The sequence below is a fragment of the Rhamphochromis longiceps genome, linkage group LG5 (genome assembly GCF_057381845.1).
Source record: "Rhamphochromis longiceps isolate RC_006_pf linkage group LG5, R_longiceps_female_GT1.1, whole genome shotgun sequence".
Classification (NCBI taxonomy): domain Eukaryota; kingdom Metazoa; phylum Chordata; class Actinopteri; order Cichliformes; family Cichlidae; genus Rhamphochromis; species Rhamphochromis longiceps.
The window spans coordinates 23,463,914-23,490,435 of NC_140561.1; the positions used below are offsets into that span (position 1 = coordinate 23,463,914).

Sequence of the window (26,522 nt, forward strand, 5' to 3'; positions counted from 1 at the left end):
TGAGGGTGAGCTGGTGGGCACATGGTCTTAGCACTTTACCACTTATTCCGTCTGGACGCCTTCCTGGGGTTCACTGCTAGGAACACTCATCTGACATCGTGCTCCGTTACAGTGAATGGAGCGGTGCAGGAACCAGGTGAGGATGAGGATGGGAGCAGGGCTGAGGCAGATGAATGCTGCTGTTGTGGTGTTTCAAAGCGGGCAAAGAAGCTGTTTATGTCCTCTGCTAGCTGCACACTCAGGTTTTCTGTTTTCACAGTTCTGCCTCTGTGGTTTATGATGTCTATTATTCCATGCCATGTGTTGTTGCTGGACAGGTGGGACCCCTTTTCAGGTCAGCTCGAGCAGACCTGTACAGAGCTCTGTCAACAGACCTACAGGGAGTGCAGAATTATTAGGCAAGTTGTATTTTTGAGGAATCATTTTATTATTGAACAACAACCATGTTCTCAATGAACCCAAAAAACTCATTAATATCAAAGCTGAATGTTTTTGGAAGTAGTTTTTAGTTTGTTTTTAGTTTTAGTTATTTTAGAGGGATATCTGTGTGTGCAGGTGACTATTACTGTGCATAATTATTAGGCAACTTAACAAAAAACAAATATATACCCATTTCAATTATTTATTTTTACCAGTGAAACCAATATAACATCTCCACATTCACAAATATACATCTCAGAATCAGAATCAGAATCGTGTTTATTGGCCAAGTATATGTGCAGACACATACAGGGAATTTGGTTCTGGTAGATGGTGGCTCTCAAGCACAGCAATGTAAATCTCACACACTCACACACACACACACACACACACACACACACACACACACAAGTGTCTATATATACACATTACACATACATACACAAAGCTATGTAAACCAACTACAAATAACGAATCTAAACTTATATACATAAAATACAGAAATGAATGAGGTGGAATGAATACTACAAAATGTACATAAGGTGCAGTTGCAGTCTGGCAGTGGGAGCAGTGTGACAGGTCAACTGTTAAGAAGGGAGATGGCGAGGGGAAAGAAACTGTTCCTATGTCGGATGGTCCTGGTCTGCAGGCTTCTGTACCGTCTGCCAGAGGGCAGCAGATCAAAAAGTCTGTGTGCAGGGTGTGAGGGGTCTGCGATGATTTTCCCTGCCCGTTTCCTGGTTCTTGAGAGGTACAGATCCTGGATGGAGGGCAGGGGGGCGCTGATGATCCTTTCTGCTGCCCGTACAGTCCGCTGCAGTCTGCTCCTGTCCTGTTTAGTGGCTGCTCCATACCAGACTGTGATGGAGGAGCACAGGACAGACTCAATGACCGCAGTGTAGAACTGGATCAGCAGCTCCTGTGGAAGACTGTACTTCCCCAGTTGTCTCAGGAAGTACATCCTCTGCTGGGTCTTTTTGAGGATGGAGTTGATGTTGGTCTCCCACTTCAGGTCCTGGGAGATGGTTGTACCCAGGAACTTGAAGATCTTCACAGTCGACACAGGGCTGTCTGATATGGTGAGGGGGAGCAGAGTTGAGGGATGTCTCCTGAAGTCCACTGTCATCTCTACAGTCTTAAGAGTGTTCAGCTCCAGATTGTGCTGACTGCACCAGAGTACCAGCCGCTCAACTTCCTGCCGGTATGCAGACTCATCACCATCTTGAATGAGGCCAATGACAGTGGTGTCATCTGCAAACTTTAGGAGTTTGACAGCAGAGTTATTGGAGGTGCAGTCGTTAGTGTAGAGGGAGAACAGTAGTGGTGAGAGGACACATCCTTGAGGGGCACCAATACTGAGGGACCGGGTTTCAGAGGTGATCTCCCCCAGCCTCACTTGTTGCTTTCTGTCTGTCAGGAAGCTGGTGATCCACTGACAGGTAGCTGGTGACACGCTGAGCTGGGAGAGTTTGGAGGAAAGAAGTTCAGGCACAATGGTGTTAAAAGCCGAACTAAAGTCCACAAACAGGACCCTGGCATAAGTTCCCGGGCAGTCAAGGTGTTGCAGGATGTAATGCAGCCCCGTGTTCACTGCATCATCCACTGACCTGTTTGCCCGGTAGGCAAACTGCAGAGGGTCCAGCTGGTGGCCTGTAATGTCTTTCAGATGGGCTAACACCAGTCGTTCGAAGGATTTCATGACCACAGACGTCAAGGCGACAGGTCTGTAGTCATCCAGTCCTGTGATGGTGGGTTTCTTGGGAACAGGGATGATGGTGGAGCGTTTGAAGCAGGAGGGAACTTCACACAGCTCCAGGGATCTGTTGAAGATGCGAGTAAAGATGGGAGCCAGCTGTTCAGCACAGGTTTTGAGGCAGGAGGGTGAGACGCCATCTGGTCCGGGGGCTTTCCTGGGCTTCTGTTTCTGGAATAGTCGGCTCACATCCTGAGTGTGTATTCTTAGTTTCAGGGAGGAGGAAAGGGGGGTGAGAGGTGTGGTGGAGGTCGTTGAGTCTGGGATGGAGAGGGTGGTGGTGGTCGTTGAGTCTGGATTGGGGAGGGTGGGGGTGGTCGTTGAGTCTGGATTGGGGAGGGGCAGGGTGAAGGGGGGAGAGGTGGAAGGTGTGTTGGGGGTCAATGTCTGAAGCAATGTCCCTGGGGAGGGGAGGGTGGGGCGTGGGAGTCTGTCCGTCTCAAACCTGCAATAGAAAGTGTTTAACTCGTTGGCCAGGTCTTTGTTTGCTTCAATAGTGGGTGGGGGGCGTCTGTAGCTGGTGATTTCCTGCAGGCCCCTCCACACTGATGCAGGGTCGTTGGCTGAGAGCCGTTCTTCCAGCTTCTGGGAGTAGATCCTTTTAGCTGCTTTGATCTCCTTGGTCAGTGTGTTCCTGGCTTGCTTGTACAGGACCCTGTCACCACTTCTGTAAGCGTCCTCCTTGGCCTTGCGAAGATGTTGGAGTTTAGGAGTGAACCATGGTTTATTGTTGTTGTATGTGCAAAAGGTCTTTGTTGGCACACACACGTCTTCACAGAAACTGATGTATGATGTCACAGTGTCCGTGAGCTCATCTAGGTTCTCAGATGCAGCTTCAAAAACAGTCCAATCAGTGGAGTCAAAACAGTCCTGCAGTTCCTGCTTTGCTGCGTTAGTCCACTTCTTCACAGTTTTGACTACAGGCTTGGCACGTTTGAGTTTTTGCCTATAAACTGGAATAAGATGGACCATGCAGTGATCAGAATGTCCCAAAGCTGCCCGGGGCACAGAGCGATAGGCATCTTTTAGAGTGGTGTAGCAGTGATCCAGTATGATGTTGTCCCTGGTGGGGCAGTCTATATGCTGTCTGTATTTAGGGAGTTCGTAGTTTAGGTTTGCTCTGTTAAAATCCCCAAGAATAATTGTAAAGGAATCCGGGAATTTCCTCTCCAGGGTAGTAATCTGGTCAGCCAGCTCGCACAGTGCGTTGTTCGCGTTGGCCTGTGGAGGGATGTAAACTCCGACCAGCATGAAGGAAGAAAACTCCCGCGGTGAATAAAAAGGTTTACAGTTGATGAGAAAACTTTCCAAGTGTGGGCTGCAGTGTTTCTGTAACACTGTGACATCAGTACACCAACCTTCATTAATGTAGAAGCAGACTCCACCACCCTTTGTTTTCCCTGAGAGCTCTGTTTCGCGGTCCGCCCGGTGAAGTTGGAAGCCCGGCAGATTTAAGACAGCGTCTGGGACTCGCTCACTGAGCCAGGTTTCAGTGAAGCAGAGGGCAGCAGAGCGTGCAAAGTCCTTGTTAGTCCGGTTTAAGAGCAGTAATTCGTCGACTTTGTTTGGAAGAGAGCGGAGATTCGCAAGGTGAATGGAGGGGCGTGCCGTGCGGAATCCTCGCCGACATTCAAAAACAAAACAACAACAAATCAGCGACCAATATAGCCACCTTTCTTTGCAAGGGCACTCAAAAGCCTGCCATCCATGGATTCTGTCAGTGTTTTGATCTGTTCACCATCAACATTGCGTGCAGCAGCAACCACAGCCTCCCAGACACTGTTTAGAGAGGTGTACTGTTTTCCCTCCTTGTAAATCTCACATTTGATGATGGACCACAGGTTCTCAATGGGGTTCAGATCAGGTGAACAAGGAGGCCATGTCATTAGTTTTTCTTCTTTTATACCCTTTCTTGCCAGCCACGCTGTGGAGTACTTGGACGCGTGTGATGGAGCATTGTCCTGCATGAAAATCATGTTTTTCTTGAAGGATGCAGACTTCTTCCTGTACCACTGCTTGAAGAAGGTGTCTTCCAGAAACTGGCAGTAGGACTGGGAGTTGAGCTTGACTCCATCCTCAACCCGAAAAGGCCCCACAAGCTCATCTTTAATGATACCAGCCCAAACCAGTACTCCACCTCCACCTTGCTGGCGTCTGAGTCAGACTGGAGCTATCTGCCCTTTACCAATCCAGCCACGGGCCCATCCATCTGGCCCATCAAGACTCACTCTCATTTCATCAGTCCATAAAACCTTAGAAAAATCAGTCTTGAGATATTTCTTGGCCCAGTCTTGACGTTTCAGCTTGTGTGTCTTGTTCAGTGGTGGTCGTCTTTCAGCCTTTCTTGCACTGAACATAAGTTCCCTGCAATTTCTGAAGAATATTACAGTAAATCTGGCTGAAACTTGGCCCAGACGTACAGCAGGTTTCCCGGAGGAGGGATGTGTTGAAAGTTGGACCTCAACTACTCAGGATGATTTTTAATGAATTTCTGAAATTTCCATAATTGTAGTGTATTGGCTGTATTGAATTGCATATAAATGTCCATTAATTTCTGAGTAATTTTACAGTGAATCTGGATGAAACTTGGCACACAGGTACAGTAGGTGTCCCAGAGAAGGAATCTGTTGAAAGTTGGACATCAACTACTCAGGATGATTTTTAATGAATTTTTGAAAAATGACATAATTCTATTGTACTGACTGTATTAGATTGAATAAATGTTTCCATTAATTTCTGAGGAATTCTACAGTAAATCTGGATGAAACTTGGCACACAGGTACAGTAGGTGTCCTAGAGGAGGGATGTGTTGAAAGTTGGACATCAACTACTCAGGATGATTTTTAATGAATTTTTGAAAATTGACACAATTGTAGTGTATTGGCTGTATTAGATTGAATAAATGTTTCCATTAATTTCTGAGGAAATCTACAGTAAATCTGGATGAAACTTGGCACACAGGTACAGTAGGTGTCCTAGAGGAGGGATGTGTTGAAAGTTGGACATCAACTACTCAGGATGATTTTTAATGAATTTTTGAAAATTGACACAATTGTAGTGTATTGGCTGTATTAGATTGAATAAATGTTTCCATTAATTTCTGAGGAAATCTACAGTAAATCTGGATGAAACTTGGCACACAGGTACAGTAGGTGTCCTAGAGGAGGGATGTGTTGAAAGTTGGACATCAACTACTCAGGATGATTTTTAATGAATTTTTGAAAATTGACACATTTGTAGTGTATTGGCTGTATTAGATTGAATAAATGTTTCCATTAATTTCTGAGGAATTCTACAGTAAATCTGGATGAAACTTGGCACACAGGTACAGTAGGTGTCCTAGAGGAGGGATGTGTTGAAAGTTGGACATCAACTACTCAGGATGATTTTTCATGAATTTTTGAAAAATGACATAATTCTATTGTACTGACTGTATTAGATTGAATAAATGTTTCCATTAATTTCTGAGGAATTCTACAGTAAATCTGGATGAAACTTGGCACACAGGTACAGTAGGTGTCCCAGAGGGGGGGATGTGTTGAAAGTTGGACATCAACTACTCAGGATGATTTTTAATGAATTTTTGAAAATTGACATAATTATAGTGTATTGGCTGTATTGCATTGAATACAAGTACCCTTTAATTTCTGAGGAATTCTACAGTAAATCTGGCTGAAACCTGGCACACAGGTACAGTAGGTGTCCCAGAGAAGGAATCTGTTGAAAGTTGGACATCAACTACTCAGGATGATTTTTAATGAATTTTTGAAAATTGACACAATTGTAGTGCATTGGCTGTATTAGATTGAATAAATGTTTCCATTAATTTCTGAGGAATTCTACAGTAAATCTGGATGAAACTTGGCACACAGGTACAGTAGGTGTCCCAGAGGGGGGATGTGTTGAAAGTTGGACATCAACTACTCAGGATGATTTTTAATGAATTTTTGAAAATTGACACAATTGTAGTGCATTGGCTGTATTGCATTGAATACAAGTACCCTTTAATTTCTGAGGAATTCTACAGTAAATCTGGGTGAAACCTGGCACACAGGTACAGTAGGTGTCCCAGAGGGGGGATGTGTTGAAAGTTGGACCTCAACTACTCAGGATGATTTTTAATGAATTTCTGACATTTCCATAATTGTATTGACTGTATCGGGCTGCTACATTGTAATTTGTGCGCGCGCGGGTATAGTCTTTCAATCGGCACATAAAGCGAAAAGGCGCTACCGTAAAGACTGGTGTAAAAGCGCAAGGAAATTTATGCGGCGGATAGGAGGCGGCTGGCTTGACCGCGGCTCACAAATGACGGCTCACTTTACCGCGGTAATAAATCGACTGTGACAACTCATTTTGTGTTTGTCTTGACTTTCTTTCGTGGAATATCCTTAAAGTGAAAATTTAATCGACCTGTTAAGCTTACTATGATTTCTTTCTTTCTTTCTTTCTTTCCTCACTTGAAATAAAAGTGGCCCAGTCGCTCCGGTGCGGTTCCGCAAACCGCGCTGAAGAATATTTTCAAAATAAAAGCCGATTAGTAATCGATTAGCAGCCTACCAATTCTTACTGTCTTGTTTTCAGTAATAATAATAATAATCTTTATTATTACTAATATTATTATATTAAAGATGAAAATGAAATAAATACCGACGTCCGGTCCCCAGTGACTTCATTGTTGTTCATAAAGACCGTGTATAAAGACGTACTTATAGATCATGAATATAAATAGTCTGTGAATGAAAAAAGTGGGTTGGGACATGAACTGAGCAAGGTGGCACATTTAGAAGATCTTTGCAGCAGTAGTTCCTGACCAGACTTCCCTAAAACTGTCATTGCTGGCTTTGTGTGTGATCCTGTCCCCTTGTGTATCCGGTAAGTTTGATCATTTAAATTTGTAAACACTTGTTGTTCTTGTCAGCATCAGCTCATCTGTCTCATGCAGTCTGTGATGTTGGCTTCAAACCGAAAATAAAAGCAGTCCGTTATTGGTGCGATGCCAGTGAGGTTATTTTTTTTTAACGTTACCGTTTGTGTTTTAAACCTTTCACTAACACTATAACATTGGGGGGGGTTCCACCTTATTTTTCTGTACGTGCAGTTCAGCAGCGCTCAGAACCACAGCCTCTGAAACGGAACTCAAGTTTAATCAACAACCTCTTACAACCAACGCTGAGCAGTGAATCGTCATAACTAATAACTAATTCTTTTATATGATATTTCCATCTCCTGTCCTTTAAATGTATGTTTTTTTTGTTTTTGTTTTTTTTAACGAGGAGCACTTTGTCAAGTCGAACAAGAAAAAAAATAGCAACTTTGTTTATTTTTCTATTTTATCCTGCAATCTATAATAAATCACCCTTAAGACAGTCGTGTAAGGTAAATCATTTCTCTTTTAAATGGTTCCCTTTTCCCCTTTTTCTCTATGTGCAATTACAGCAGAGGAACAGAGAGGTGTGTGTGTGCATGCGTGTTGTAAACTCCGATTGGTGTTGAGAAACAGGACGTGAAACCTGAAGTCCACCTAAAGGTTGAGCCACAGTTGTTGTTTTTGTTGTTGGTGGTGGGGGTTTGTTGTTTGTTCGATTGTTTCCCACATTATCGCTAACTTTCCTAAACTATGTGTCTCTACATGCCTGCTGGAGGATTGACAGTGTTAGCAGAGCTGCTCTGGGCAGCGTTATGGCACGATAATCTTAAGGGAGAATAAAAAGTCGACACACATATCTCATTCCTGACGGAGGACTCTACCACTACACTTCTCCAGTGCATTCACAGAGTCGTTGCATGGTAAGACCTGGATGGGAAGTGGGCGGAGCCTTTTACCGTCATTTTATTACGGCGCAAAGTACAAACACCTGTGGACACACAATCCAACACCCCCACTTGTACACAGGTTGGGGAAAAACAATCCTCCGGAAAAAACATCTTACATTCCAAACACAAATACAGAGAATTTTTCTAACTTAGACTTTGAAACTGGTTTCGTCATCATATCTGCTACCATTGACTCAGTTGGACAGTAATCAATGAGCACTTTCCTTTCATGTACAGCTGACCTTATAAAATGATATTTCACATCAATGTGTTTACATCTTTGTCTGTTCACTGGATTTTTTGACAAAGCGATTGTTCCCTGATTGTCCTCCAATATCATAGGTATTTCATACTCAAACTCATCAAGATCTTGAATCAAATAAGTCAAATACATACATTCCTGAACTGTTGCTGCTAATGCCATGTATTCGGCTTCACAAGTTGATAGTGCTGTAGTTGACTGCTTTTTGGTTTTCCATGATATCAAAGGACCATTTTCATTTAGGCTTACACAATAACCTGTCATACTGCGTCTATCAGAAACATCGGATGCCCAATCTGCATCACTGTATGCTTGTAGACCTAGTTTTCCACTTGAACATTTCCTAAAGCACAGTTCTTTATCTCGACTACCTTTTAGATACCTCAGAACATGTTTCACTGCTGTCCAATCATCAACAGTTGGCGCATTGAAATGTTGTGACAGTTTGCTGACAACATAGCTTAAATCAGGTCGCGTACAATAGCTCAGATAAATAAGACATCCTACCGCTTCACGATATCTCCTCACATCTGGTAATGTCTCGAATTTATCAGAATGAGTCCATTTCTGTTCACAGGGTGTTAACCTTGGCTTACAGTTTTGCATGTTAAATCTCTTTAAAATGTTCTCAATATATATTTTCTGTGACATTCTGACACATTCTTTTTCTTGAAGAAAATCTATTCCTAGAAAATGGTTAAGTTTCCCCAGATCTTTCATTTGGAATTTAGAAGAGAGCATTTCTTTCACGCCTGAAAGCACATTTTCATTGTTAGCTGCAATGAGTAAATCATCCACCCACACTATGATGATTACTTTTTCACTTTCAGTTTCTTTTGAATACACACAGTGATCAGCAATATTTTGTCTAAATCCACAACTGCTTAAATAGTCATGTAAGGTTTGGTTCCAGTTACGACCCGATTGCTTCAGCCCATAAAGTGATTTCTTTAGTCTGTACACCAGTTTATTAGTCTCACTTGATTCTGTCTCAAAACCTTCTGGTTGTTGTATATATATTTCTTCATTTATTGGTGCGTGTAGATAGGCGGTTTTTACATCCATCTGGTGAACCAACATATCATCCTGAACCACTTTCTGCATCAAAACTCTCACACTCGATAAGTTAGCAGTCGGTGAAAAAGTCTCCTCATAATCAACTCCTTTTGTTTGACTAAAACCTTTAGCCACAAATCGAGCTTTATATCTGTCTGATCCGTCTGAGTTCTTTTTAACGGCATAAACCCATTTACCCCCCACTGCTTTCTTACCCTCTGGTAAAGTGGTTAAAGTAAATGTGTCATTCTCCTTAAGGGATTGAATTTCTTCATTCATCGCTTTTTCCCCATTCTTTTGACTCACTTGACACAATAGCTTCGCTAAATGATGTGGGTATTTCACACAACAATCTGTAGCAATAATCAACACTGGTTTGCATCTGTTCATTTTCACACTCTTTCACATCCGTGATATAATCACTCAAATAATCAGGTCTCTTTCTGATTCTGGATGGATAACGTGTAGCTCCAGCATCTACTTTATCATCGGTTTTAACCTCGGACTCAGTTGACTGCTTTCACTACCATCTGGAATATCCTCATCCTTCGTCTGTTTGGGTTCACCATCTTTTCTGGATTCATAAACCTCATCTTCATACATCTGATCACTCTGTGTTTGTTGATCCATTGTCGCGGGATTTAGTATTTTTTATCAATCTGTGCTTTTCAACTTTCCCGGTTTTTGGGAAATAGATCAAATATGCTGGACTATTTTTGTCATATCCCAAGAAAACACCTTTGTCGCATCTTGGATCCAGCTTTCCCCTATTTTGTTTATAAGCATAGCACAATGATCCGAATTTTTTCATTCTAGAAAGATCAGGTCTTTTTCCAGTTAACATCTTATACGCTGTCTGACCTGTGCGTTTGTTAAAACATCGGTTCCGAATCACTCCCGCGGTTTGTACTGCATATGGCCATAAAGACTTTGGCAATTCGCTCTCAACTAACATGCATCTCGCCATGTCAAAAAGTGTACGCCAGTTCCTCTCTGCTGTTCCGTTTTGATGAGGCGAATATGGCGCCGAAGTTTCCTGCCTAATGCCGTGTCTACTTAATAAATCTCTGAACTGTCTGCTTGTAAATTCAGTTCCATTATCAGAACGAATGCACTTGATTTTCCCATATGACGCCACCTCTGCAATAAATCTTTCAGTTGCTTGAGTTGTATCACTTTTGCTTTTCAGATTATATACAAATGTTGCACCTGAATAATCATCAACAAACGACAAAACATACTTAAACCCTTCTTTAGAGTTTGGCGTAATCGGACCAGCTAAATCCGTATGTACCAACTCTAATGCTGCCCTGGCCTTTTCATCTGGTTCTCGGTTCCTAGTTTGAGTAAACTTCCCTTGTATACAGGCTTCACATTGCATATTTTTGTTGATTTTACCCTTAATTTCCATTCCATCAACGACATTTTGCAGATTTTGAACATCCTCATAATTACAGTGTCCTAGAATTTCATGCCACGTTTGCATATCAAAATATCCATTACATTTCTCTTCAAACTCTTGCATAGTGTTTATAAAGAACAGTCTCTCGTGTTCATATATAGGGAATTTTGTTCCATCAACATGTTTAAGAAAACTGTCCCCGTGTTTGAAAACCACAGTGGCTCCGTTACTAGTAGCTGCTTTTACTGACAAAATGTCCTGTGGAAACGATGGAATGTAGAGTGCTTGTTTCAATGTTACCTTGTGACTGCGTCCTTTACTGTCAATCATACTTATCTCAGCAGCTCCTCTGCTCCGCCTTCCGTCAGCCAACTCTACACAATGAGCCTCGGGTCGAAATGTGTCATCAAAAGTCTTAAAACTCTCGATCTTCGTAAAGATATGTGACGTCGCTCCCGTATCCACCAGTAGCTGGTTATTCAGCATCTCTTGGCCGCCGTCCGGGACCCTCTGGGGTTCGGAGCCCGTCCTGAACGCGTAGTCCTTCTCCACAACCCCTCTCGCTTCATCCCGTCTTAGCTTCCTTCTACAGATCGCATCTTTGTGTGTACTACTCCGGCAAAAACTGCACCATACTCTGGATCGGCACGTTCTTGCAGTGTGTCCCTTTAGTCCACATTTAAAACACACAATCTCATTATTCTTTGATCTTCGGTCATCTGCTCGCCATGAAGTAGAATCCTGGTCTAATTGCACTTTTGTCCTCATTACGTTGTCATCAGTTACAGCCGCACGCATTCTCTCGGTTTCTTCATAACTTCTGAGTTTTACTTTAAACTCTGAGAATGTGATTTTTGCTTCGCTCTGTGTAACGTGCACAATCAGGGGTTTAAACCTCTCTGGTAGACCTTTCATTATCATTGCGATCAGAAGTCCATCAGTTAATGACTCACCCGCATTTTTTAACGCTGTGATAATTGCTTCTGCTCGGATAATATAGTCCGTCACACTTTCATTCTTTTCATTTGTGAGAGAAGTAAGTTCGGTGTACAGACTTATGATCCTTGGCTTGCCCACTCCTGCATAATGACCTCTCAAAATTTTTAGGGCTTTCCGTCCGTCATCAACTGCATCTCTCATAACTAACGATAAACTTTTGTCATCCAGAAATTGTATCAACTCTGCATATGCTTCTGCATTTTTGTCATCTTCACCATCGGCTTCTTCATCACCCTCAGCCTTTAAGATGACATCTTTCAAACCTTGTAGTCTGAGATGACCAAGGAACTTCGTTTCCCATATCTCATATTTCCTTTCATCTCCATCAAACTGCAAACGGGAATATCGACTGCCCGACTCTGCCGTGCGTCTGCTCATGATGCACAAAAACGCTTACTCACTCAATCGTGCCAAACTTTTAACACCTGCCGGTAACCTGCGGCTTTCCAGGAAACGCTGCCCTTCCTTTGGCAGTTACAGGATCTCTTTCCTGCTGCTCTGGGCCCATAACCTGTTAGCAGAGCTGCTCTGGGCAGCGTTATGGCACGATAATCTTAAGGGAGAATAAAAAGTCGACACACATATCTCATTCCTGACGGAGGACTCTACCACTACACTTCTCCAGTGCATTCACAGAGTCGTTGCATGGTAAGACCTGGATGCCTTTTACCGTCATTTTATTACGGCGCAAAGTACAAACACCTGTGGACACACAATCCAACAGACAGGGTTCCTCCTGGCCTTGATATGACTTAAAATACATTGAATTTAGTTTTTTGTTTGCATGTAGCAACCTCTATCTAGTGCAGGTTGTGCTATTTCAACTATTGTCATTTCATTGTGCTTGGAAGTACTGAAAATTGCACACTGTTATTCTCCAGGCTACTAAAGAGGGCCTCCATAAAAGTCAGGGGGGGAAAGTGCCTTTCCCAGTAATATTTAAAGGTATCTTGTAGGAGTCAAAATGAAAAGTGAGAACAAACTATGCGACAGTCAGCCAGGCAAGAATCAAAACAAAAGTATAAGGAGTACAAGACTTCAACTTTCAGGATATTAAGCAGCTCTTGTCAGAAGATCATACAGGACTGGACTGAGGAAGGAGCACACACTGACACCACCCCTATACAAACTGTTAGCTGGTTAAAATATGACTCTTTTCAATGTAACAATTTCTTCTTCTGTTTAATGTTTTGCACAGTAATTTCTTTGTTCTCTTTTCAGGTTGAACTCCCATCATACACTTCCACTTCTCCCTGTTATTGCTGTCATGAATGACTTTAACTTACTCTATGTTATACTCGGCATTGTCTTCTGGTGCTGTTTCTTCACCTGCAGCTGTCTGTGCAGGAGCGCTGCCAATCCAAACTGTAAGTACTCCATGGCCAACAGCTGATACTTTCTTTTGTGTGGACGTGTATGTGTGGTAGGGAATTTGTTAAGCATTGATTACGCTCTGCTGTGGATGTTAACATGGATGGCTGGAGATGCATTGAGCATTGTGATGTAAAGTCTCTGCGAACAGGTCTGCGCTGTCATAAAAACAAAGTAAGGCATGCCAGTGTACGCATGAACCATCGCACCCAATTGCATCAGAGAGCAACTTGGGGTCTTTCCAACCCCCCCCCCCCCCCCCCCCCCCCCCCCCCCCCCCCCAACCATCCATAAGGTTGAGTCCCTCAAATTTTCCTTTAGGAAATCTGCTCATATAATTCAGGACCAGACTAAGTCGAGAACTATTTCAAACCACGTCAGTTATGATCTGAAACATGTAAGGAGTCACTCAATTTTATGTTAAAGAACAGTATTTAAGCACAACAAGTGACAAGTAGTAAAGAAACCAGTACTAGTTGTATAAAAATGGCAGCCCAGTTCCTTTGAATGGAGGAATGTTCTCAGTTAGTGAATAGCACCATGTCAGAAAAAACGAGTCAAACACTGAAAAATAAAAGAGATACTGGATTTTACATCCTGTCTGCATGATAAAATATACACAAAACTGAAATATCAGTCACACTCAAACAGATGAAGTATGTCTGCAAACTCTGAGAACAAGCTCACCCTGACCCACATCACTCCTAATAGTTATCGACAGCTTGTACGCAGGTGAAGATGTTGAGCAACGTGCTGTTGCACATTTGTAGGTCACCTGCATGAGAACAGGGTTGAAACGCTACCCTTGAAGTCTGTTGGCTCACCCACCACATGACTTTCATTACTGCAGAGGTTTGCTCTGACAAGAAACACAAGAACTGAGACACAGAGCACAAACTGATCTAATGTGTCAAAATCACAGCATCATACAGAGGGTAATAACATACATACAGAGGATTTGCTAACTTTGCTGAGCTGTGAAGTTCCTCATTTGACATTAAGGTTCTTTTTGACTAAACCTTTGCTTTTTCAGTGACCTCTTATGGTGCTTCAAAACAGCTGTGTGGGTGCAGCAGTCGTTTGTTGTGCGTGTCTATTTTTTTCCCTTCTTCTGTTAAATGTCATCAAAATACCACAACCAATAATTCAGTTCATCATACACTTATTTTATACCTATGGGAAATATGGAAACTGCCGTTTATATCTGTTCATCCTGTATTCACCACACTCAGTAATTACTGAAAGTCATCCTGAAAAATTCACTATTTTCTCTCAAATTCTGAAAAATTCTGAATAAAATTCAGATGTGAACTAACAGATGAAATTAAAAAAAAAAAAAGAAATGGAAATTTGTGATTTGTGGCTGTTTTTTTTTTTTAAGGAAGTAAATTGCCAGAGACTGTGTGGGGAAATTGGAACCAATGTTGACTTCAGTATTTCCACTGAAAGCAACAAAACGATAGAACATTTTCACTTTGGTTTATTAAAACACCCACTGAGCTAGCATTGATGCTGCATTCACTATAAACCCTCCATAGTGAGCTTTATTTATTTTTCCCAGAATATAAATAGAAATGACAGGTGTGAACATACTGTGTGCTATGCTTAGTTGTGGTTTCTGCTGTTTCTTTTTTAATGCTCCTGCAAATGAATTGTGGTCAGTGCAAAGGATGAACAGCTCTGCCTCTGAGCAGCAGACGTTCCAGTTTGTCTTGAGCATCTTGTTTCTTCTGCCCCGCTGTTAAACTTTTGCTGTTCATTCTTTAAGATAACACATAAGAGTTGATCTTAGTCGATATTTATGTGTAGATGTCCATCAGCAAACAAGGCTATTTAAAAATCTTCACAGCTTTAGAACATAACAAAATGTGATGAATTCTTCTTTGTTATGAGCTTTTCGAAATGTTTGCCTCATACATTAATATATTTGTAACCTTGAAACTCTTAACTTTCTTAACTAGGCAATATCAGATAAATGTTATTTACAGGAAGTGGTTGTGATGACTGATGTTGTGTTGAAAACAACCTCTTTTCCCACCAGTTTTGTTTTCTTGGTTCATGCTTTCATTTTCACTGTACTTAAACACAGATGAATTCATATTTTGAGTATGATAATAAAGAATCCCCAGTGTTTCTCTGATTCTCTACACACTTAACCCTTACATGATGTTCTTATTGTATGTCTTCATAATATGAATTCCCTCCTAATAAGAGTATACAATACATTTTGAACTGTAGATCAATTCATAAGGTCTAAATAGCCTATTTGATGTGAATATATAAATGATAAATCCTTAATTTATGTTTCAGAGAGCTTATTTAGATTGTGAAAATTCAAATGGGTTTGTTTTGTCTGTAAGCGTCAGGAACTGATATTCCATGTTAACTAACATATTCTTCTTTCTATTAATCAAACAATCGGCTTTAAATTAAAATATGCAATCCTATACCAGTCTACATACTTCAAAACTACATAATCATAAAGACAAAAACACGTTTGGTTGTGCAGGATCTCAGTCATCCTGGTCACAGTAGTCCAAGGGGCTTGGAAAGAAAGTTTTCCAAACTGTTTTGTGAAGATGTTTCCGCTCTCATCCAAGAGGATTCTTCAGTTCTAAAACCAAAAGGTGGAGCAGGTAACTCTGGTGGGGGTGCCCCTCAGGACGGTTGTTGACCCACTATTAATCATGTGCATCATCACATGAGCAAAGGTGTAAAAAAGGTTTCCGTCGTTATCACCAGAGGTTTCGGGTGAAAGCACTATGAGACCTTGCCTCATCCTGTCATGTGGTTTACTGAGGTCACCTGATGCAAGATGTCAGGGTTGAAGCGCGTTGAAGGGATGTCAAAACTGCATTGCGGGTGGCAGAGTTTGGTTTTGTAAGCCACCCACTCTGTTCAAAGATGGTCGCTCACAGCGGACGTAGATGGCCTCTTTCACTCATCTTTCAAACCATCTGTCTTCTCTGTGCAGCATGTCAACACTGGCATCCTCAAAAGAGTGACCTTTGACCTTTAGATGCAGAGTCTTGTACTGTTGAGGTGTCTCTTTTATTTTGTGCCATGCATTTATGCAGTGGCTGTTTGGTTTCTCCACTCCTCGCTGCACTGCACAGCATACACTATGTTGTTTAGCTTGTGTTTTGGAGTCTTGCCCTTGGGATCAATCTGTTTTTGTCTGAGGGTGAGGCTTGATTTGAAGTGCACTGGGATGTCATGCTTGCAGTTTCTCTGATAAACCTGCTACATAAGGAATGACAGTGTTGTTCCGTATGTAATGTGATTATTTCTGTTGTTATAACCACATGTTTTAAGAACTTTCTGTACCCATGTGTTTCTTTTCTTTCCCTTCTGGCTCAGAGGGAATCTTTTCTGCCCGGTGTTGCAGGGTCCTGATTACCCTGAGTTTGTGTTTCAGAGGGTGGTGCGAATCAAAAAAGAAGGTTCTGAGTTGGTTTAGAACATATAACAAAGTAAATACTGCCGGGTCATTAAACATCTATCCATAAGTTATCTCTTTCACTTCCAAGTTTTTTAGGAAGTCCAAAAAGATTCCCAGGCCTTTTTAAAGTTATTTACTCCAGTGGGAGAAGTGGTATCATTTGTCTCATTAAGTGCATAACACTTGATCTGTGAGTGCTTTTTCCTAAACAATGCTGTTGTCTTTCTGACATTAAACAACTGGAGTTTCTTTATGTTTGTTGATTTTTCATATATTTGTGTCCTCCTGGATACAAAAAGAAAGAATAGCGGAATTTCTTTTGAGATAATTTTGACCCATTACAGCAGCCTTTCCCCCAAATTTTTCAATCTTTGACGCTGCCAAACATAGTAAAGCTAGCATGTATTTGCTGTGTATGTCTGATATTATTATATTATGAGGATTTAACCTGACATGAGTTGCATATGTTTACATTAATCATTTATAATTTATTAATTTGAGGTCTGTATTCATAGTCAGAACAAAAGCTGAGATTTCTGTTTCCTTGACCTTTGTTCCATGCATTTAACTCCTAATGTGTACAAGAAGAACTGGATATAAACAGATTTTAAAAACATAAACAGGATATAAAATTAGTAGAATTTTAAACAGTCTTTCATCATCTTTATTTCTGTGAGTGTTGAAGAATGTTTATGGAAGCAATTTTTCCCCCTCACACCTGAATAATTCAGATCATAGCTGTATTATTCAATACACATAAAACAACCCAAGCTATAAATAACTTAGAAGTACCACATTTCTCATGTATTGTTATTTGTTTGCTTACAGCTGAGGTGGCTGCTGCTACCCACACCTTGGTCACTGCCACACCTCAGCAGTATCCACAGCAGTACCCTCAGTACCCAGTACCCCCTCAGTCCTATCAGAGAGTGCCCTACCAGCCAGTACCAGGGCACCCTGGTTACCCAGCTATGCCTGGCAATCAAGCTGTGCTCATGACCATACCACTCAGCCATGAACAGCCATTTACGCCACCACCATCGTATCAGGATGCAAGTGAGTGTGGATTTGAACACTATCTATCGATCTATCGATCGATCGATCGATCGATCTAAAATATATTTTTTAATGATTTATTATTATTCTAAGCAATCAGTTTGTTGAATGCTGCAAGGCTTACACAGAGTTCTTGCAGAAATGCACTGCACACCAACCTTGAGTAAATGGTGTCAAAGGTCTGCAGAGTTATTTTGCATTTTCTGCTCTTCTGAGTAACTGTAATCAGACACTAGAGTGGACATTGCTGCTAGATAATATTGATTCTTACATTACAGATCTTATGGCATTTTCAATCTCATGCCAACTTCTCTTTTTCCAGTTGGTCCCACCTATCCTCTGCAACCAATCAACCAATCTTCCAGCCAGCCAGAGTGCCCTTCAAAGCCTCCAGCCCAGCCACAGTCCAATGCTCTAACTGACAGCTCAGACTTCCTCGCCAGCTCGGCAAACAACCAGGAATTTGTTCTGCCATATAGGCTGGATACTTAGTGTATCAATCAGACAGAAAAAATTTACCACCTGTTGTTAATTCATTATTTAATTCAATTTGACAAACTAAGCCTTGTACACAGGGAAAGTTGTTGTTTGTTATGTTTTTTGTGTTCACATGGACAGAAGACTTCCCTGCTAAGGCGTTTATTTTTTTCCCCATCTTATAGCCTCATTTCCAAAATGGTTGGAAACGCTGTACAAAATGTAAACAATTACTGAATGCAGTGATGTGCAAATAACATAAAGATCACATTTAAAACAATACAAAGACTTTGAGACTTTTTTCAAGAGAAATATCAAAGTGCTAACAAAAAAATAATTTGTAGTGATTACACAGGACACAGTCTCTGTATCATTGAAGCTTGATTTTTTTTAACCTAAATTTAATTTTTAGTCATAGAAGTGCTTCACTAAACACGTGACGTGGCTATAGAGCCAGCTACAAATAAAGACAGGTCATTTTCAAACTCCCAAAATATATTGAGGTTGAACATGCAGTTTGGGGGTCCTCTAGTGGCTGTGGCAGCTCTATTCATCTGCATAGTCCCCATATAAAGACAAGAATGATCCTGGAGTTTTGTGTATTTATATGGTCTCCACAGTCACCAGATCTCCACCCAACAGAAGACCTTTGGGATGAATTTGTAGCAACTGTGTGACGCCATTGTGTTAATATGGGCCAAAGTCTCAGAGGAATGCAGCACCTTGCCAAGTCTGTTCAAAAATGGGCGGTGAGTGTGTGATCACCAGTTTCTGTTTGTGTTTCTGTGATGTTACTGAACACAGATTTAACAGATGTTGTACTGTAGCCTAACAGTCTTGGGGATATTCTACAGTACCTAAGTGATACATGAAAACATTTTAGAGAAAGTGCATGGTGTGCTGTCTGGTAAATGGCCTGTATTTGTATAGCGCTTTACTAGTCCCTAAGGACCCCAAAGCGCTTTACACAACCAGTCATCCACACACTGGTGATGGTAAGCTACGTCGTAGCCACAGCCATCCTGGGGCGCACTAACAGAGGTGAGGCTGCCGGACACTGGCGGCACGGGCCCTCTGACCACCACCAGTAGGTAACGGGTGAAGTGTCTTGCCCAAGGATACAACGACCGAGACTGTCCAAGCCAGGGCTCGAACCGGCAACCTTCCGATTACAAGGCGAACTCCCAACTCTTGAGCCACGATCGCCCCGGATGGTGTTTCATCTGAAATTGTAAAAGCAAAATCTATGCAAAATAAAGGCATTCTTATAAATGACTACCTACAAACGCTTTTTCTCAGTAAGAAGCGTGACCGAGCTATTTTGTGCTAATGATTTTTCAAGTCATTTTCTTTTTTTCCCCTCTTTTTACACAAAATTAGAAATGAAACAGCACATAAACAAAAGTCCACTTGTATACATTTTAATAAGTTCAAACAACATCAAAGATAAAAGAGTTCGTGTTGTGAGAATGTCAAAAATAAGGTTCAATGGCAGCATTTATTTTTTTAAAAAGGCACCCCAAACCATTTTGGATCATTTGAGTCAACAGCATTCACGATGACAGTTATTTACAGTTAGAAAGCAGAAACGTATATTTGGAGGCAATGTAAATTACACACATGCTTTCGCAGGTAATGTGCCTGGAAGGCACAATGGTTTCTTCTATTTAATGTGTGCAACATACTTGTATTATTATAAAAAACAATATTGTTGATGTTAATTAAGTTGATTTTGATTTTTTTTAAACTATGAGTGGTTGACTTTCCAGCATAAATCCTCCAGTGATAAAACTCACACACTTTCATTTTGTTCCCATGAACTTACACAGTACAGTAAAAAACTCATTTTAATTCTTTTACTTAGAAACTATTAAAATGCACCATAACATTCCTACAAATACACAAACCAAGTTAGTCTAGATCTTGATTCGAAGTACATACTTCCAATTCAGCCGAGTTCACAAACGCTGATTGAGGCACTTATATGTGCACTATCCAGCCTAGGGTGGTGGTGCAGTCTGAGGTTGGAAGGCTGTGCTAGCAGGTGGTGCATCAGGCTGCTGCTGGTCCAGAGGTTTCAGAGGGTATGTCGGCTGTGCATGGGTGAATTCAACCTGGCCGTAAGGCATCAGCTGTGAACTGTAGGCAGAACCAACTGGAAACAGAAAGTGAACTAAGCATGAGAACAAACATACTGAAAATGATTTGACACACCTGCACAAACAACAACTGCAATTCTGCAACACAACAATAAATATGACGCAGCAGCATTTCCACCCTATTATCTTATTACAAATATTTTGAAAAAAATAAAATATACAAAATGTATTTGTGATATCTGCAAATAAAATGTTTTTTTGTTTCTAGAGAGTGGCATGTGTAATAAGTTATCTTATCCTAAAACCCCTGTTTCCTAAAGAAATCTACAACCCTAAAATATCTTTTTATTTTGGACATTTATGCTAAGACATTTATGAGATCTTTGAATTCAAAATCTGATTTTTTTTCTTTTTTCTTCATTTTTGGTGTTTGTCAGGGTGTTTCCATTAGTATTTACACAGATGCAAAGTTTTCTCACTTGCTTCCAGGTGGTCCCAGTGGGAATGGCTGTCCATGATAGGGCGATGTGGACATGGCTCTGAGCTGGGTAATCATACTGAGCTGCAAAGCAAGGGCTGAAGAGTTGCTGACTGGTAGGGCACTCCCTGGGAGGGTCCAGGTAATGCAATCGGCTGCTGGGGGTACTGCTGAGGAGTGGTGGTGACCACTGTAGTGTGGGTATTGTCGGCTACCACAAGTACAAGAAAACAGAAAATGTAGAAACATGTCACCTGTTGTCCAAAAAGCTTTCAATGTGGATTATTATTTATAAGTAATTTTCTCAGGAAGAAAGACTGAATACCAATGAAAGAAAATACAGCAGCAAATGGTGCGATTTTGACTTATTGCATCAGTTGAGTCATTTATCATCATCTCCTTGAGGTTTGCATCAAAGAAACTAACAATGACATGATTTGTTCATGAGATACACAGAGATTCATACTTTTTGAAGAAAATCATCCATTAACCATCATTATAATCAGAGTGTAAACCCATCTCTGTGAAAGTACAGTGCAAATTATCAACCCAACCACACTAGATTTGAAATAACAGTAACAATCGTCTGGGAAGACAGACAGTACTCAACAGGATCAGTTTATTGCTGGCTGTGGTCTTGAGATTTGAGAGAAGAAGAAAAAAAAAATACATAAGCACACTGTTGTGGTTTAATAGAAAAACTGATAACAACCAAAAACACCCACACAGCTGTTTCGAAGCACCTTGAAGCACTGAAAGCAGACCCAGATGTCAAGTAACGACATGGCCCTTAAAGTGAAACGAACAAAGCAGCATCAGCGTGCGTATCCCACAGGCTGATGGCACGCTCAGTCGTCAACCTGTGGGTTACGCTCTCACAAAAAGAAAATTACTGAAAATCAAAATGTTGTTTAATAAGCCAAACCAGGACAAATGTCAAATGAGCTTGACAACTCACTGTATATTGTAGTTTGAAACATTAGAACAGGTTGTGTTCGGTGTCTCAATTCCTTTATTACAAAATCATTGGTAAAACATTGCTGTTGCTTCATGTTGGCAGTCATTGCTGAAATGTTTCAAACAATGCAACTTGTCACCATAAAATTAGAAGTTTCTCCCAATGCTGTGATAAGGTTTATGAGTAGTAATGAATGTATGAAATAATGAATGTAGCAGAGATGAGTTTAGATGCTGTTATGGATCTGTAGCTCAGGGTATCTACTAACTGGAAGGTTGGGGGATCAATCCATGGATGCTGCATGGCAAAGTATCCTTAGCAAAGATACTCAACTCCACTTGCTTATTTTTATATGAACCAGCAGCAGTTCAAGTTGATTCAGGAGGTAAACAAAACAATCAGTGTGCTGAAATGTCTCCTGATAAATGAACATGAAACTTTCTATCAGTGAATGATGATTATAATGCTGTTGTCTTAGTTGTCTTTTTAATCTCTGATAGACGATGGACAGAATATTAAGTTTTGTTAATTAAAGCAATTCTTAAAAAGTCAAGTGTTGTCATGTAAGCACTTTTTTTTTAGGTTTTATCTGATCTTTTAGCCACTAAATATTAATAAAATGAGGAGCCGCGCCAATAAATCGATATCTGAAAATCAATAAATCTCAGAAAAAAGTCAAATTTGAGACCCTGAAACATTTTAAACAACAAGGCAGTCAAACTTGCACAAAATAACAGCCCGCAACTCTATATTTAAGGCCTTGATTATCCTTCCCATGTCTGCAAGGCCCTTTGGATCTGACGTACACAATCTGATGTAAATTCCATCATAGGACAGTGAGCATGAGGGTCCATGTGGACATCCGTGTGCCTGCCAGTTTTCTATGACTGCACAGACTTGTCTGCAGAGACTTTAAACTCAACTAACACTTGGGTGACCATTCAGTCTGAGTCCACATAAGAGTCCAATACTCAGGATTTAAAGGATCACTCTAAAATAAGGAAGTATCAGTTGTTAGTGGTGGAGTACTTACGCCGTGGCTGTCGGAACCTCTTGTACAGGCAGCAGGAGGGAAAGACAGCAGCTGATGAGGTTGAAGATTAACGTAAAGGGAAAGAAAGCGAACACTACAGCAATGGCAGTGGGTAAAGTGAGTGTGTGAACATTGTTCAAACTTAAAAGGAATCAAAGAAGCGATTATGCAAAATCTTACACAGAAAAAAAAAACAGTTTTGAGTCATTTGTTCACCAGTTTCTGCACTTTTAAGATCTTTCCAGAATTATAATAATAATAATAATAATAATGGATTGGATTTATATAGCACTTTTCAAGGCACCCAAAGCGCTTTACAATACCACTATTCATTCACTCTCACATTCACACACTGGAGGCAGCTACAAACAATCCAAACAACCAAAGTGCGATAAAAACATATTGAAAACACTGAAGTTACAAAGGATCCAGTTACAAATGTGACGAATATGAACAATTAATTCAAACAGAGGATACATGCATATTCAACAGAGTCATATTTTAACCAAGTAACAACTTGTATAGGGCAGTACGTGCGCTCCCTCTGACCATCAGTCCAGTCTTGACTGATCACACACACACACACACACACACACACACACACACACACTTTATATTTTTTTCCTCACTGAGTGTGGTTTTTGTTGTTTTGTGTTGTTATGTTATGTTAGTTTAAATGTTCAAAAATAATAAAACTTTGATTGTTTAAAAATAGTTATATTCATTATATTTATACAAAATTAAACTTCCAAATGATGATTATTATAACCTTTAAAGATTTGTATTTCTTTATGCCTGCTGCTTTACATCGTATATAATGGGTTTGCCTGTACTTAATCACCTGGCAACTTGAGTTACCATAGCTTATTGTCACGGTTCGGGGCAGCGGCCGTGTGAAGAGTGGAAGGAGGACTCAAACGCAGCACTATTTCAGACGTGAAGGGTGATTTATTGACAATACTGAACATAAAGTGGAGATGGCAAACAGAACTAAGGACGAACTAAACTGGGAGAAACTACACAAAGGAGTGGCAAACCTGAACATGAAGGGAGAACAGCAGGGAGAGCACGCAGGGAAATTCACCGGGTATGAACACAGACGACGCGACGAGGAGCAGAGGAAAACACACACTATAAGTACACAAAGAGACACTGGGAAATCACACACAGGTGGGGGAAACAGCTGGACCTGATTAACCTGACGAGACAGGGGAACACTAACACCAGGGACCAACAGAGGGAGCACAAACCCAGAACCCAGTGTCTAAAATCCCAAACACAAACCATCCCAAAACAGCCCAAGAATAATAATGAAAGTAATAACAATAAAGAACATAAACACAAAGTCACTGAGTCATGGCCGCAGGACCATGACACTTATAGCATTAGAAAATACCCAGACATTGACACTGGTTAACATTCAGTGTGTCCGTGTGAGAATTATGTTTAAATGACTGCATTAAACAAACTATTTATTATAAGATTTAAAGCACAAAACTGCAACTTAAAACAATAATAATAACACGGTAGCGGCCTGTTTAGTATTGGTATGAAGATGACATCACACACTGATTGTCTGTGATTTATCTAATGCAATGTACAGATTAAAATAATCAAACTTACTGGATACACGAGGGGACAGGATCACATAGAGAGTGAACACAACAATATGGGACACCACCGGTGGCATGGTTACTCCCGCATTCCCCAAACCAGTAAAGGAACTGGGAATCTACTGCGATACTCTTAGAGGAAAGGTTTGATTTGATGTTCGGTCTGATCGTTAACTCGGTTCATGTTCCAGCCCACTGGCAGACTTTCTTCATTCACAAGTTATCATACATCATTCACCCGTAACTGAAGTGCAAAGGTGATCAAATGTCACACTGCGGCTCTTATATTGTTTTCAGCTTTCCTTTCTTTTTAAAGCGCAACATTTTGGGAAGAGAACATTTAAATGAATCATGCATAAACTAAAAGTTTGTGGCGCGCATTTGAATGCAAAAAAGTATGTCTTATGTTGACTGCGAGATTTGTGATAGAGTGATTTGTTAAAATCGCACTCCTGGGTGGACTGCTTATTAAATATGTTTACGGTGGCTCAGGATTCAGAGTGGGTTGTCTACTACTCCAAAGGTTGGAGTTTTTACATCTATAAGATGAAACGTCCCTAAACAAGACATGAACCCGTCCGGGTTTGCGTGTGAGCGCTAAAATGTGTCTGTGGATACAGTTTGAAGTTTTAAGAGTGCTAGGTCAGAGTAAGAAAACATAAGCTTCAGTTCATTTACAATTAAATGAATAAGTCCAATTAAACTAAGAGAATTAAACTAACTAACCTTAAAAACTGGTAGAGTAGGTAGAAGATTAGTTACCTGAGTTAGCTAATGTAGCAAACAATTATATGATTTAGAAGTATCAAGGCAAAGCGTGTAATTGACCTGTTGGTCCACCAGGGGACGTCGTGCGGACGTGATATTGGGCTGGATTTTGAAATTATTTTAGCTGGGATGTTTGTCCGCTTGCGCTGAATTGTCAGCTAAATTAGCATTAATATAATATGTTTATTGGTGATGTGTTCATTAAACCTGTCCAGGGATTGCAGATAGAAATCAGCTATCAGCTAAATCAGGTACAATTTTCTTTTAGAAGGTTAATGTTTGTTGTACATGATCCCTGACGAATAAAGAGGAAAATAAAATTAAATGAAAAGTATTTTTGATAGCTATCATGTGGATGATGAATGGATGGATGAATGTCATTACATCTGGCACTGACTCGCTGCTGATAGCGAAAACATTCTTAACCTGTTAGTTGAGCTCTAATCACCCTGAGAGTTGTCAGGTCCACATGCAGCATGCATGCAGTTTACATTACCTGCATTCAGGTGAACTGTAGTGGAGTCCAGTCCACTATTGCCACCTATAGTGCCATAGCTTACAACCAGATTAAAACTCGGTCTATGACGGCGTTTTAATACCCATTTAATACTCATCTGCAACTTTCAATAATTTTCTGTTTCTACTTCTTATATATTTCTGGCTTACATCAGTCAGAAAACACGTAGGTATAATTATGACCACAGAGTTTTATAAATCACTCATCCTATTATTCTTATTATGATTTTCAAATCAAAGTTATTTCATAACAAAGAATACATGTTTCAGGTTGTAATATTGTGCTTGTGTTAACAACATCACATAACTTTCCAGTGTTTTTGCTTTGAAAATAAATGTGAATCTTAAATGTTAAACATTGGGGGCATGGCATTTTTATGTTGCATTAGTGAACCTGCAGTCAGCTGGGACAATCATCCAGTGTTTGTAAAGAACACCTGAGGAAAAAATGGATGACTGAGATTTCATGTTTACTGCCTGGCTCAGAGCGCAGACTGCTCAGTGTCATTGTAAATGTTGGTACAAATAAAAGCTTTGAACTGTACTGATTTGCATGGATGGATGGCATTCATTTTATCGGTCATTCCCAGGGAAGGCGAGTTTAAGTAACTGTTTTGGTACATTTAAATAAGACAGTTTGACATAAGTACAGGTATGAGGGTAAAACTTTAGGAAACACTGCTAAAGTCAAAATAGATCAGCAGAGGGCAGCAAAACATCGCAACCATAAATCTGAAGTGAAGATGAAAAACCTCACAGATCCAGAGGGCAGAGACAAGTGTAAATTCTTTAGAGTAAGAAATTTGAAATTGTTTTTGCTATTATTGTTGTTCTGAGTAAAGCGGTTTTTTTCTCCACATACACTTGTAGTCTGTCTGTGAAGGTTCTCAGTCATCCAGGTCATCGTAGTCAAAGGAGCTTGCAAAGAAAAGCGTCTGGACTTCTTTAAGTTACTTGAAGACGTTTCACCTCTCATCCGAGAAGCTTCTTCAGTTCTAAGGT

The 26,522-nt window shown here is 40.6% G+C and overlaps 1 protein-coding gene across 1 annotated transcript; it reads left to right on the forward strand.

Annotated features, from left to right (window-relative positions):
- Positions 1–12,227: 12,227 nt before the first annotated feature.
- LOC146670051 (uncharacterized) lies at positions 12,228–18,313 on the forward strand. The gene is made up of 4 exons (XM_085407956.1): positions 12,228–12,357; positions 12,931–13,076; positions 17,351–17,578; positions 17,901–18,313. The coding sequence occupies exons 2-4, from the start codon at positions 12,977–12,979 to the stop codon at positions 18,068–18,070; spliced, it is 498 nt and encodes a 165-aa protein (XP_085264082.1). The 5' UTR covers positions 12,228–12,357; positions 12,931–12,976; the 3' UTR covers positions 18,071–18,313.
- The last annotated feature ends 8,209 nt before the right edge of the window (positions 18,314–26,522 follow it).